The following is a 15,495-nucleotide window of genomic DNA, read 5'->3' as shown; positions in this document are numbered from 1 at the left end:
ACCCAGGGCCTTTTGAATGTAACTCTGCCTCAAACAGGGTCTGTTGAATGTCACTCTACCTGACCCAGGGCCTTTGAATGCCACTCTGCCTGACCCAGGGCCTTTAGAATGTCACACTGCCTGACCCTGGGCCTTTTGAATGTCACTCTGCCTGACCCTGGGCCTTTTGAATGTCACTCTGCCCGACTCGGAGCCTTTTGAATGTCACTCTGCCTGAGTCAGGGCCTTTTGAATGTCATTCTGCCTGACCCTGGGCCTTTTGAATGTGATTCTGCCTGACCCTGGGCCTTCGAATGTCACTCTGCCTCACGCAGGGTCTTTTGAATGTCACTCTGCCTCTCACAGTGTCTTTTGAATGTCACTCTGCCTCACATAGGGTCTTTTGAATGTCATTCTGCCTCACATAGGGTCTTTTGAATGTCAGTCTCCCGGAACCAGGGCCTTTGAATGTCACCCTGCCTGGCTCGGGCCTTTTGAATGTCGCTCTGCCTGACACAGGCCCTCCTGGATGTCACTCTGCCTCACCCAGGGCCTGTTGAATGTCACTTTACCTGATCCTGGGCCTTTAGAATGTCACTCTACCTGACCCTGGACCTTTGAATGTCACTCTACCTGACCCTGGACCTTTGAATGTCACTCTACCTGACCCTGGACCTTTGAATGTCACTCTACCTGACCCAGGGCCTTTTGAATGCCACTCTGCCTGACCCAGGGCCTTTTGAATGTCACTTTACCTGATCCTGGGCCTTTAGAATGTCACTCTACCTGACCCTGGACCTTTGAATGTCACTCTACCTGACCCAGGGCCTTTTGAATGTCACTCTACCTGACCCAGGGTCTTTTGAATGCCCGTGAGAGGCTGCGCCGGGGAGTGTTCGGGCCGCTTGCCATATATAGAATGGCCTGTCATGTGTGTGCAGTGTCGGTTACTAATTCGGAGTATGTCTAGCCGGAGGACCGATACTATCACTGCTAACAAGTGTAGAGAGTTTAGAGACTCGTTTGGTTTTTTAAGAGAAGACAACTGTGCAGGAGAGGGGCAACCCGAGAACTAAATCTTTTCTCAACATGTTTTTAAAAGAACACACACTCTGGATACAGCGGCTCACTCTCCGACAATGCACCTCACCTGTATAGTGTACAACGCAGGTCTGGCCCTTCTTCGGAAATGTTCTTCCTGCAAGAAAGGGAAGAGAGAAGGCTACATTTAGAGCACCGTGTGTGTGAAAATGTAAAAGCAAATACACGTCTTTTAACCATGGTAACTCATTCTCACAACGTCTGTTCATATTATTTGCATAAATATAAATAAGCAGGTACTTGTAAAGCGCGAACTAATCGCCCCTAAGGGTCTCAAGGCGCTGGGGGCTGTTGGGGAGATTAAGTAAGCAATTGCCTAGAGTCACAAGATGAGGAGCTGATCTGCTGCAGGCGCCAGATATCGAACCATAATCCCCATGCTCCGGACTCAGCTGCTGTGCTAGCCAGTCTTCAAGAACCACTGAATTAATAGCTTGCTTCTACATAAAGTACTAAATGTGCAAACATTCCTTCATCCACCAACTGTGATGAATGAATAAATACATTTATATATTTTTATAATCATGAAAGACTACAGTACTTCAATAACCCTAAATGAATGCTTCCAAGCTATTCCTTCCATAAACAATAATTAAAGAATACTTGTACTTTTCTTCCACAACAAGATCTCAGCCATCTATGCAAACTTCAAACCCCTGTTCACACCCACGAACACGAACCCCGAACTCCTGTTCACCCGCTGGGACCCTTCTCACTTCTCAAAACACAATCTCAATCATGAACTCCGTGCACTCGGAAGCACCCACGGACCTGTGTCCCCACCACAACGTGAACCTCCGGAGCAAGTCGATCTGCGACGAGCTCAAGAAAGTCCTGAATGAAAGAATGGCGTTATTTCTAAAGCGCAAACGTCACTCATATCGCGCATCCTGGCACTAGGCTCAGCAGTAGCTATGATCCTCTGTACTTGGCCCTAGATGGAGCCATTAAATGAGAGTATGTAGAGCATCTGGAGCTTGAAAGAGCCAGGACTTCAAGGCTTTTGTAAATGCAACTTCCGTACCCAAAAAGCGGCGGTGCAGTGGCAGTCGGTTCCACGGTTTAGCATCTAGTGCCCTAAAAGACTTTCGACCTCGAGTTTTTAATCTGAAGGAGGGAGACTTAAGCAGATTTGCAATTGAAGATCTCAAAGTTTTCAAGGTCTTGTAGTAGCTAAATCAGGCAGTGAGGTATTTAGGGCCCGTGGCCTTGAATGCTCTGAAAACTAGCAACAAGATCTTAAACAGAATTCTTTTATGAATTTTGAGCCAATTAAGTATTTTTAATGTGACTGAGGTCAAGCTCTGTTTTGGGAGCTGTAGCACCAATCTGGCTGTTGTGTGTTGGACTATCTGAAGTTTGTGAATGAACTTTTTTGAGCAGTCAGCAAAAGTCTGTTTCAATAATTCAGTCTTGACGAGATGAGGGCAAATGCTACAGTTGCCTAGCAATAAGTGAGAGGAGAGGTTTTTGTGTGTTTTTTTTTTTAAAGCGATGTAATGATATTGAAACACATCCCAGCTATAGCAGTCACTTGTGAGTGAAAGGAGAGTACGGTGTCAAATTGAACCCCCAAATTATTTGCCGCCTTAACCATGTCTGATGGAGGGGGAACTAAGTTAGGCCAGCAGCCAATGGGAGAGAAACTGGATTTTCCAAAAAACAGGGTCTCCTTTTTCTCTGAATTGCATATTAACAGGATTATTCTGCATGCATGAGATCACATTGGAAAGACCCTTTTGGAAATTCAGTTCAGAAACAACGATGCCCTTTTCTAATGAAATAATCAACTAGGTATTGTCTGCTTACGAGGTGATTGCAATTTCATAGTAGTCAATCAGAAATATAAGGGTGGGACGCGACATTAATATTAAAAAGAGCAGGGCACACCATTAGTGATACGTTTTTCTTCAGACGTAAATTCTACTAGAACTACAGCTTGTCTCCTATCAGTAAGAAAGGATTTGAACCCCACTAGTGCTTTGTGGGAGATCCCTGAATCTTGGATTCGCTAATTAAGGAGGTCATGTGAAATCTCATTGAATGCTGTGGCAGAGGTCCAGCCGTATCAATACGGTATCCTTCCAGCGTTCAGTCATTTTAATAGTCTCAAAGACCTCAAGTAAAACTGATGAATGTCTGGGTCTTTAGCCAGATTGGAGTGCATGAGAATAATAATATGAACTTTTCAGAAGGGAGGTAAAGTGCAGGTTCACCATTTTCTCAAGTATTTTGGCTAGTACAGGCAGCAGAGAAATCGGTCTAAGATTAGATAAGGTAGTAAGATCTGCCGAGGATTTTTTCTGCAGGGGCTGGACTGTGTCAAATTTCCAGGTTGAAGGGATCACAACTGTGTTTAAAGAGGTGTTTACTATTTTATTAATCAAGGGGATACTAGATCAATTGCCTCATGGAGTACTGCAGGTGGACGGTAGGCTGAAGGCATACCTGATTTACAAGAATGAGTAATTTTCAAAGAAGATTGAGATTCGGTCACATAGGGCCTGGGAGGGCAGGATCTCTCTTGAAAGAGTTTTAGGTTGCAAAAACATTTCTGAGATGTTGAAAATGACTTTTGGCTCCTGACTGGCCTCTTGAATTTTATTAGCAAAAAAAGCTTTTTTTCGATTTAATCAACGTATGGTATACCTTCTGAGACTCTTTAAAAAGGGACACATCGTCCATACTGTATGCCAGTTACCATTTCCGTTCACATTGTTTACAATAGCGTTTTTGCTTAAGAAATGTAGGGGAGAACTAGGGTTGAGAGTGTTTATGCTGGACGTTTTTTGGGCGGATGGAAGGTGAAAGATCAGTAATCAGGATGTTAAAAAAAGAGTTTATATATTCCTCCAACTTCCCTTTGAGGGTCGGGCCATGAAGGACAGGCAAGCTTTCAGCCTAGGGTTAGGTTTCCAATCTATTTCTTTTCGATGAGAAGAGGGAAAGGAGTCTGGTTTAAGAGGAATATGATTTTGGGACACAATTGTAATGCTTAATGGAACAGTAAATAACCCAGTATTTGTAAGGCGCAAACTAATCACCCGTAAGGGTCTCAAGGCGCTGTGGTCAATCAGGGAGATTAAGTGACCTACTGCGGAGAGTCAAATGATGCTGAGCTGATCTGCCTCCAGCTCTGGGGATCGAGCCATAATACCCGCGCTCTGGAGTCAACTGCCTTGGTCGCTGCGCCAGACTTCTCCTAGGATCCATCCAAGAGAGTGTAATGGGTGCGCCAGCCATCAGGCTAAGATAATTGGTACAAATCCCATCGAGGGTAGGCCACAAAGGTGGCTTGAGGCATAAATCAATGGGGAGAAATATCTTTAAGGTTTTTGAAGGGAGTTGGCCTCAACGTTATCAAGGTGGAGGTTAAAATCTGTAAGAAAGTAACATTTGCATAGTTAACTATTAAGGGGATAAGTGCTTTCCTCATCATAGACAAAAAGCTAGTGGTAGGACCTGGAGGGCGATACAATAGGCAGCCAGCAAAAGATTCTGATGCACTGACCCCAAGGCAAAAGCCCAGGCTTTCTGCACCCTCAAAGGTGTCCAGGTCAAAGGTGGTACAATGAAAACTTTCACAGAAGATAATGGCTAAACCGCCACCCCGTCCACCTGTTCTATCCTTGGCATTGATTGTATAACCAGACGTAATTGCTACAGCAATATCGGGATTACAACAGGGTTTCAATCAGGTTTAAGTGATGAACAGACAATCCAATCTTTTCTCAGTAATTAAATAAGCGATGCCATGTGCATGTTTACCGAAAGAATGAGAATTGAAAAGCCTTCAGGCAAGGGCAGTTTTGGGTGAACCGAGGGCCCGCAAGGCAACCAAGGGATGCTCTGGAGGACAGCTAAACTCGTTTCTGTAGGCAATGCATGTAACAAGGCCCATTAAACATGCTGGGTGAAGCCCCTCCTGAAGAAACCTTCTGCTGGCCCAGCAGAACCGAACAACTACAGGCTCAAGTTTCCTGCTCTCTTTTCCAGCGAAGGTTCTCAAGAAGGCAATCAACCAGCAACTCGCTGAACACCTAGAACATAACAACCTCCTGGACCTCTCTCGATCTGGATTTTGAGCCGGTTCGGGCTTGACTGTTAATTTTGGAAAAGGTGATGGACAGAGTTTCTGAATGATGCAGAATACTCCTACCCAGTCAAGAGATCAGGGCTTGATCCATCACCGTTTTTTAGCTCACTGCACCATCCCAGCTCAGAACCTGGCTATATGCAAATTAGTCTGTTCCTGTCCCAGTGCATGATGGGAACAGGACAAACCAAACTACCAAGCCAATTCTTATACTGGGAAGGAGACAAGCTACCGGGGACCGGTTTCTGGCATTTCAGCCGTCGTCGGCCCGGCTTGCTTGAATCCTGATGGTGCAATGAGCTAGGGACTCATGTCCGAGTATACCCTCCCACACTTAAGTCAAGAGATCAGGGCACCATCAGGATTCAAGCAAGCCGGGCCGATGACGGCTGAAATGCCAGAAACCGGTCCCCGGTAGCTGGTCTCCTTTCTGGTGAAGAATTGGCTTGGTAGTTTGGTCTGCCCTGTTCCCATCATGCACTGGGACAGGAACAGACTAATTTGCATGTAGCCAGGTTCTGAGCTGGGATGGTGCAGTGAGCTAAAAAACGGTGATGGATCAAGCCCTGATCTCTTGACTGGGTAGGAGTATTCTGCATCATTCAGAAACTCTGTCCATCACCTTTTCCAAAATTGATTTTATCCACACTAAGTGTGGGAGGGTATACTCAGACGTGAGTCCCTAGCTCATTGCACCATCAGGATTCAAGCAAGCCGGGCCGATGGCGGCTGAAATGCCAGAAAACGGTCCCCGGTAGCTGGTCTCCTTTCTGGTGAAGAATTGGCTTGGTAGTTTGGTCTGCCCTGTTCCCATCATGCACTGGGACAGGAACAGACTAATTTGCATGTAGCCAGGTTCTGAGCTGGGATGGTGCAGTGAGCTAAAAAACGGTGATGGATCAAGCCCTGATCTCTTGACTGGGTAGGAGTATTCGCATCATTCAGAAACTCTGTCCATCACCTTTTTCAAAATTTAAAAATCGGGCTGGACTGTTCCCATGAGGCACAGGATCAAGATTGAATTGCATATGGCCAGGTGTAAACTGGGGTGGCACGGTGAGCAAAAGAATGATGGATTTAACCCAGATCTCTTGACTGGGGGTGAATGTTTTGATTTGTTCTGCATTCCGTCCAGCAATTGTGTGTCTTTAGTTTTCTCGCCCTAAGTGCGCCAAGTATGCCCAGACGTGGGCCCTGGGCTCACTGTGCCACTGGAATCAAGCTATCCTGGCTGAAGAGTAGTGAAACCCCGAAACCGGTCCTAGGATGCTTGTTTACAGTCCAGGGAGGACCTGGCTTGGCTGTTCGGGCTGGACTGTTCCCATGAGGCACAGGGTGAAAACTGATTTGCATATGCCAGGTCTAAACTGGGGTGGCATGGTGAGCAAAAGAATGATGTATTTAACCCAGATCTCTTGACTGGGGGTGAATGTTTTGATTTGTTCTGCATTCCGTCCATCAATTGTGTGTATTTTGCTTTTGAGCCAATCACAGCATGAGACAGCACTAATCCAAGCCATCCACGACAACAGGGCCCTCCTGGAATGAATTGAAATAGCAACGCTCATTCTTCTGGACCGGTCATCTGCCTTAGATACAGTCTCAGGTCACATCCTGATCAATAGACTCCACCACAACGGAATCCAGCGAGACGTCCTCAAATGGACTGCCTCATACCTTACATGAGGAACCCACAGAATCCATCTTCCACCTTGGAACCCAAGAAGATCTGCAGTGTCCCCCAAGGATCATCCCTCAACTCCACCCTATTTAACACTTACATGACCCCTTGGCCAACACCATTAGATCGCACAGACTCAACATCTCCTAGGCCGACGACACCCAGCTTATCCTCTTGCTGCCAAAAGCTCCCTACACCAACAGAGCTAACTTCCGAAGTTGCTTGATGAACGTCGCCAACTGGATGAAGGAGAACTGTCTTCTGCTCAACACGGACAAGACAGAAGACCTCATCTTTGGAAACAACACCTCGCCATGGAACTACGCATGGTTGCCTGCTGAGCTCAGCCCATCCCCCACTGACAGACCACGCCTGCAACCTCGGCATCATCCTGGACAGCAAGTTATTTATGAAGAAGCAGGTCAACACATTCTCATCTGCCTGCCTCAACACTCTACGCATGCTCTGGAAAGATCTTCAGGTGTCTCCCAGTCAACATCAGAAGAACCGTAGTTTGGGCACTTGTCACTGCAGGCTGAGCTACGGGAACACACTATGTTGGAATCACCGCATGCCTCCTGTAGAAACTACAGACAATACAAAACTCATCCGCATAACTAATCCTCAACCTCCCCAGATGGACTCACATCACACCCCACATCAAGAAGCTACACTGGCTACCTATCCAGAAGAAATGCCAGTTAAACATGTTGACCCACGCATGCAAAGCCCTGCACAGCGAAGAACAGCATACATCAAAAAAACGCTGGACCTTCCGCCAGGAGACCAGACACCTGCAATCCGCCTCTTTTCTCCATACAGACACCCCCCGGATCCATAGAAGCAACAGCAGAGGAAGCTCCTTCTTGCACCTGGCAGCCAAAGGTCCTCTGCACCTCAGGACAGCCTCATCACTCCAGCAATTCAGGAAAGAACTCAAGACTCGGATGTTCTAACGTAAAAATCACCACGAAGCAGATAGTAATACAACGCCCTAAAACCCTCATGGGTGATTTACGGTGCGCTATAAATCCCCGATTGGTTGACTTTTCTACTTTCAAAAAAGTTAAAAATGCATACCTGCATTATGCTACTTCCACTAACAGGAGAGAATAAATTCACACAGTCAAGTGCTCTTCTTCCAGAAACAGGAGTGAATGAATTCGCCCAGTCACTTACCCTACTTACTGAAACAGGAGTGAATGAATGCATGCTCTACCTCCTCAAACAAGAGTGAATAAAGTCATACATTCAGGTATTCTACTTCCACAAACAGGAGTGAAAGAATCCACACACTCTGGTATTCTGCTGCAAACAGGAGTGAATTAATTCACCATCCCAACTACTGAACTTCCACATATGGGAGTGAATACATTCCTGCACTCACAACTCTTCTTGCAGAAACATGAGCGAATGAATTCACCCATTCACTTACTCTGCTTACATATATGGGAGTGAATTAATTCAGGGGCTCACCTGCTTTACAGCCTCAAATGAGAGCGAATAAGGTCACACACTCAGGCACTCTACTGCCACAAACCGGAGTGAATAAATTCACACACTCAGGTACTCAGTTGCAAACAAAAGGTAATACATTTACACACTCAGCTACTCTGCTTCTACAAACAGGCATGACTGGAAACAGCTATTAGACTATTTCTATAAACTGGAGTAAATGAATACACATACTCTTACTGTTTCCATAATGAACAATGAATACATCTCCACTTTACTACTTCCACACACAAGAATAAATACATCTCTTCATTTTCCATAGACAGGAATTAATGAATATCTGGAACCTTCGTACTTCCATAAACAGGAGAGAATGAAACATGCACAGAAGGACAACCCCCATCACTTCTAACAATGGTGATGCTGAGCTCCTGCCAAACACAAACAAAAGCATCCTCTTCATTGTTTTATCAGAGATGTGGATGAATGCTCGCCGCACGTTCCCATTAACATGAATGGTAAATGCAGATGTAGAAACCAATGTGCTCTGCTCCTTCCATTAACATGAATAGAATAATGAATGCAAGCCTGAGCGTTCTTCATGGGGAGGGCTGTGTTTGATATGTGCTTTAAGTTTGCAGAAAGTGTAAGCTGGGTTTCGATACCTCTACAATGACAAATTACTGACTGCAGTAATAAAATGGCTAGAACATGAACTTCCAGGTCAACAGCATCATGGACCTGGAGTGAAACTGTTAGATGAACATTTACTATAGTCTTTCTTTTTTGTATCTCCACAGCTAGCATTCAGAACCCTGGCCTGTGGTGGGGGTGCAGAGCAGTACTGCTCATGTGTGTTGACTGAAATAGATCTGTATCCTGGGAAACGTCCTTTAGGACAAAGCTGGAATCACACTGTGCCTTCACAGTGCCGGCAACAGAATGAATGAGTCTTTAACACGCAATAGTTCTGCACGCTGCAACTTGCTTTAGGAGGGCGGAGTGAAGTTAGAATTAAAGTCCAACACCTTCCTTACTGTTGTGCACACCAGAGTTGGAATAGTTAATTAAACTATTCCAATATCCAGCGCCCCCCAAGACAAATTAAAACGACTTGCGTGCAGAACAAATGTGTGCTAAAGACGTAATCATACTTCAACTATCATGATGAAATCTCCTTAGGACGAACAGGCATTAAATCAAATCATGAACAATTAAAAAACATAAAACGAGGAAAATTTCACCAGTTTAATTTGCACTTCTTAGATGCACTGCTTATGACCTCACATATGAATTCACTGATGACATATGAAATATATAGCAAACGCATTTCTGCTTCATCTCCGAGTGTTCTAAAAATGTGCTTGATTAATGGTGAATGCAGGTGCACGTGCCTGGTGATTAAAATGCTCACTGCACAATTGTCGCAGGTAAATTGTTGGATATACCTTGCATACATGTTTTGATCTGCGGTTCCTACTGCAATGAAAATGGGCATGACTTTTCCATTTTTGGTTTGACACCACAGATATCACTAGACCTTATTTGATCACAAATTAATGTTTAAAAAGCAATATTGAGACTCTTAGGTGTTATGTTAAAAAGATTTCTACCACGCACGGTCACCAGTCGGTTTAATGGTCACATAATTTTTGATCTTCCTTTCAACTAGCTTATGATTGGGCAGAAGGAGTAAAATTCCACTGAAAAAGAGTGCTTGTTTTGATTTTTTTTTTTTCGTGGGAACCCTCATCTTCAATACAGTATACCAGAGATGGTCATGGTGACAAGCCACTGATTAACACTGATCTGTTTATTGTGAAACCTTACACAAAAGACAATTAGCACGACTTTTTTTTTTTTGGTAAAAGGCAGATGTTACAGCCAATAGTTTTTTTTACTAGTAGATGGTTATTACACTGTGTTAAAGAACATAGGAAAGCATTTAATTATATGGAATCTCACAGATTACCGTAGTAGGCAAGGGTTTTGCTCTTACATGATTCTTGCTAGGCCATTTTAGGAGGGACAGTTTAGTGTTTGAAAAAAGTAATTGTGGACAAATGTGTCCTTTTATGACTGTATGCCCGATGGTTGCCTTGTGAAAAAGCTTGTGTTCAATACTGTAGGCTTCAGTTGGTTATGGTGACAAGCCTGCGATTAAAGCTATATGTTCAATTGTTTCACTGGGTTAAGATACATCAGATGGTACAGGTCTGCTCCATTTTTTTATGGCAGGACTGACAGTTATTTTGAAAAGCATATTTTAAAGACAATAGGCTTTTGAGAGTGGATTGTTCTTACACTGTGTATAAATAGAGTAAAAACAAGGCCAGCCGCTGCTCTGTTGAAATGTTCCACTCACTTGTTATTGCAAATATACGCCCACGATGTTCAGGTGAATGCGCTTTTTTCCTTTTTCTTTCATTCTTTTATTTAGCTTACACATGCCAGGTCTGTGTGTATGCTTACTGTGGATTGGGTAGATCGTGATGGCAAGAGTGGATGTACGATGAGCGACTAAAGTCACTCGTGTAAGAAGGGGCACTCAAGTTACAAGACCGATCTGCTAGCACTGCCAATGCTTGTTGCAACAATGAGTCAGACCAAACTAGGAGCGAAGATCGCAAGGGCTGATTTCAAAAACATAATCCCACAAAGAAAGATAGCTTAGGCAGTTTAAACCTCTAGATGAGTTAGCAACTTGCTCAACTGCAAAGGGAGTGAACAATCCCTTTGCAAAGGACTGCTGGACTACAGACAACCCTTCTTGTACAAATGTCTCTTTCCAAAAGTGAAAAAAAATTACTACTTGTAAGATAATTATATTTTATCATAAGATAACTCACTGAGCTTTTAGCCAAACACCTTAAGTAACGATATGCGCGTGCTTCCATCCAGATTATCTTTGGAAACACAAAATATTAAATTGTTCTGATGTACAAAGCAGTTGTGATTTCACAGAAAAACTAATTCCTGGAATAATTACTGAGAAATCAATTTACCTAAATTGTTTAAATGGAAATGTGAAAGATGAATGGTATTTACCATTTCACAGAAACCAATACATAAAATGTTTTTTTATTGACTTTAGTATACTCTTATTTTAAAGGTGTAAATGCAATCTTGATAAATAGTTCTCTTTTAGTTTGTTGGGCCACCCTTTTACCACGATATAATATATATTTTACAATGAAGTCAGGTTCCTCCTCAATATACACGTATATGATGAGAAGAAATATACTGTTGTTCATTGAATTCATATCTAAAAGAGTTGGAGACTTCAGTAGTTCACTTGGGCGCAATGTTATGAATTTGGCACAAGTAATACTGTCCCAATCGAATAACAGAACATTTGCGATATTAAGATGCCGATGTCGACTATATTCAGATATTACTTGTTTGAATGTAAACGCATAGCAATAGTAGCAGATGATACCCAAGTGATTCAACTCCAATTACAAGTATTTTTCCTAAGTTTATTTTCACTGGAGTACGTGGTTTGTGGGTCACATGAGATGGTAGTCTCGCTTTAGAATATAGAGTATTCACTCTCATGAACAAGGATGCTGCACAGCCAAAACATGTTGTATAACAGCACTTAGTCCAATAAAACCCTGGGGGGGGGGAAGGGGGGGGGAAGAGAGAGAGAGCATAATGCTCTTGCTTGCTCGAAGCGGAGAACTGTTTGCTGTGGCATGGCAGGAGCAGTGCTCTCGCCATGCCATACCAAACTGAAGTGTCCCAGGGGTTGGCACTCCGCAATATTGCTGGAGTCGGCACTGGGGGGAGTTGGCAGTTCCCAGGGCCATCTAGGGCACCACTAAGGAGCCATGCGGCCCTCCTTGCTGAATTAAGCCGTGGGGAGGTGTTTTTTCTCCATTTTCGGCAGGAGTTACGAATTCAACGAGACTCCCCTGAAAAGGTTTTTAAAATATTGCTTTTTTGGCCCTGTGGGGGTCCCTGTTGCACACCTTCCCCCACCCAAAGAGGCCCAGGACGTTTCTACCCAGACCCTTTTTCTTTCTTTTTTTTCCTTTTTTCTAGTGACTCGGTTCAACCGAGTCACAAGATTGCTGCCAACCAATCAGATCTGAGACCCAAGATCGGGAAGGATCGCGGCTCCACCACGGCCACAGTTGAATATCTGGGAAATCTTTAAATTTCTTAGAAACTTTTGAAAGGATTTACACCCATTTAACAAAAAAAGTTATTTCTAGACAAAGAGCTACCTTTCTGACAAATTTGGTGTAATACCATTCAACAGCTCGGGCTGTAACCGTGACTTAAGTTTTCTATGGAAATCAACATGGAGAAAAAGTAAGTTTTGTACCCCCCACCCCCTTTTCTCATCCCCGCTCGACAAATCACCAGAACATTTTGAAGACAGCAGCTGAAGTGACTGGCGTATTAGATTTGAATTTTGTTTTGCTAGGATTCGTCAAACAACACGAAAGTTATTGACCCAAGAAAAAAAAAAAGCTCTTCCTAAGGAAACTACAACCTAACTATAATACCTGCTGGTGACCACCAGTAGGTATTATACATTTTCTAATAGAAATATATATATATATATATATATATATATATATATATATATACACACACACATATATACACATACACAAAAAACTTGCAGATGCCCAATTCCTGATATTGGCAACGTTTTAATTCAGAGAGAGAAATAGAACATCTTGTGCTCCCCGACGCGTTTCAGCTTCCTGCAAGCCTTGATCACAGGTGAGTGAATTTCTCAGTTACTAATCACTTGCTTATAAGTCCTTGCACCACATGACTCTCTGACATAGAATTAGCCTTTCATTCCCAGGATGCACCTAAAAAGTATTATTTAGGTCTGGAGTGTCCTTTAATTATGACTGCATAGCGTTCTGTTATTCCAGACAAAAAACTTGAATTGTTAGGTACACTGTAATCCCCATAGTGTAGTCATGTGCAGTTCTTTCAGCCATAAATCACTTTATAATCATTTTGAAATTCACCTATAATTATACTTGCTGTAGCTGTCATTTGTCACGCAAACGAAAGGGATCAGAAATTGATGAGAAGAGGAAACTTTTTTTGTGGATGTTTAGGACTGGATTCTTTGCCCCCATTGAAGCTGAAGCCGGCCTGCAGGGTTGGAGGCCCCCACAATGGAGACAATTTATGTGTGTGTATGTATGCTTAAAATTATTTTTCCACCAATACGCCTCCTTTAGTTTACGATTTGCATTTCCTTAAATTGGCTTCATGTAAAATTGGTTTTCCATGATTTGGTTTACTCCAATGTGTTTTCTCAATTTTCGTTTTTCCAAGTACTAACATACATCACTACATAACATCCACTTATGTTCAATTAAGTCTATATGGTTTTGTATGGAGTGGTTTAATTCTAACCACAAATAGAGCATTTTTCAATGCTACAATGGACTTGATGTTGCCTTTGAATGTTCTGGAGAACCATTTTTGACACGAGAAGTGCAAGCTTCGCACTACTCATTTATGTTACCCTTATGAAGTTGGTTCTTGCAGGATGCAATCTATATTAGTGTGTATATGCGAGCAGAGGACAGTATATATTTTTTAAAGATGTGATCCTACTGGAGAAGACTTGTTCATACCTTTTTTTACGACATCGCTTCTGTAGATACCCAGTGTAAAGCCTTTTGACAAATACTGCGCTGAAGGAGGCTGCAAAACATCAAACTATGTATATTACCCCCACAGTGCATGGTGTGCAGCTGACAAGACCTGTAGTTGCCACACTTGATCTAAAGGACTCAGAAATATCTGGCTGAAATCTGCCTTGAGACTAAAGCGGATGCGTCATAAGGTCAGGCAGAAGTCTCAGGAAAACAATAGACAGCAAAGGGTAGGCGGCTGAAACACATGGGATCATGCAACGACAATTGTTAGTTTGAACGAAAACCTGTGATTAAAGTGTGCGAGTTGTACTCTCAGATATGAGATCCATGGTAATGAAGACCATTGTTTAATTCCTGTGACTGTCAGTTATTGCAACAGTTGTTGTGACACTAGCCAACTATACATCTCGCAGCATCAGTACCACCGGCACACCAGGTCAGCCAGTTACAGGGAGCCATGCACTAACCACATTAGATTCCATCCATTGGCCACACAGGACCACAAGTGAAAACTATCCACAATGACCACTGTCCAAGCAATCCTTCAACTAGTTATTCAGCTGGGCTTCACTGATTCTGGACTAAATACGAGACCTACAGTATTACAGACGTGAGCTACGCAATCTTAACTAGTATTAATAATTGCAGAAGAATTCTGGTTGAAGAGCGCATGCAGTGCAGTTTTAAGAATCCATAACAAGAATACATTTCAACTTATCTCCATTGGGCACTCCTGCACATTTGATAGTGAGCATCTAATTTTCCCAACTATGGAAAGGAAATCTCCATCTGATGAGAGGTGAGGGAAGGCAACATGTAATTGGAAGTTGTGTGTCTGGCTGACAAAGGTTTGCTGGACAGTTTGGATTTCATGGTCAAAACATGACAGGACCTTAATGCACATTTTAACTTGAACCATCCCTCTGGGACTGATTGACCCATTGGCTGGCAAGTTCCTGATATGTGACAAGTAGACCCATTCATTTGAATTGATGATTTAAAGTTCTCTCAGCTGTAGTAAACACATCTCTCTCATGGATTTATCATAACTTGCTCAACAGAAGCAAATAGATCCCACAAATGGACAGATGCTTGGGAGGTGTCTTCTCTGTAGCAAAAAGCTCCCTCATATGAATGGATGCTTGAGAGATTTCTAACCATGGTAAATAGATCTTGGTTCTCATATATCAATGAAGGCTTGGGAGCTTTCTCAACAGTACTAAACAGATCCCGCAAATGAATGAGTATATGGGAATTTCTCATTAGCAGGAATTAGATTCCTCATATAAATGAACGTTTGGGAGCTTCCCTAATGATAGTAAACTTGTCTCTAGTGAGAACAGATACCTAGGAGATGTCTTAATAGTAGTAAATACATATTTCACACGGACACATGCTTTGGAAAGTATATAACGCATACAAACGGATGTTAACGTTATCCAGATTAATACACCATGCACTGTGTATCCACGAGAGTGCTTCAAGGTATGGGTCTGAATTAGATGAGAACAAGAATGTCAAATCGTAACTCAGTACCA

General features: G+C 43.0%; 1 protein-coding gene across 1 annotated transcript in view; it reads right to left on the bottom strand.

Moving 5' to 3' along the window:
* FKBP1B (FKBP prolyl isomerase 1B) overlaps window positions 1-15,495 on the bottom strand; it is a 163,061-nt gene that overhangs the window by 143,696 nt on the left and 3,870 nt on the right. Inside the window, exon 2 of the mRNA XM_086926268.1 lies at window positions 1,130-1,177. Coding sequence (XP_086782394.1) covers window positions 1,130-1,177 — 48 coding nt within the window. The remainder of the gene's footprint in view (window positions 1-1,129; window positions 1,178-15,495) is intronic.

This window comes from Lissotriton vulgaris, chromosome 6, assembly GCF_964263255.1.
Source record: "Lissotriton vulgaris chromosome 6, aLisVul1.2, whole genome shotgun sequence".
Lineage (NCBI taxonomy): Eukaryota > Metazoa > Chordata > Amphibia > Caudata > Salamandridae > Lissotriton > Lissotriton vulgaris.
Note: the sequence above shows the minus strand (reverse complement) of the source record. Positions and strands in the feature narration are given on the sequence as shown.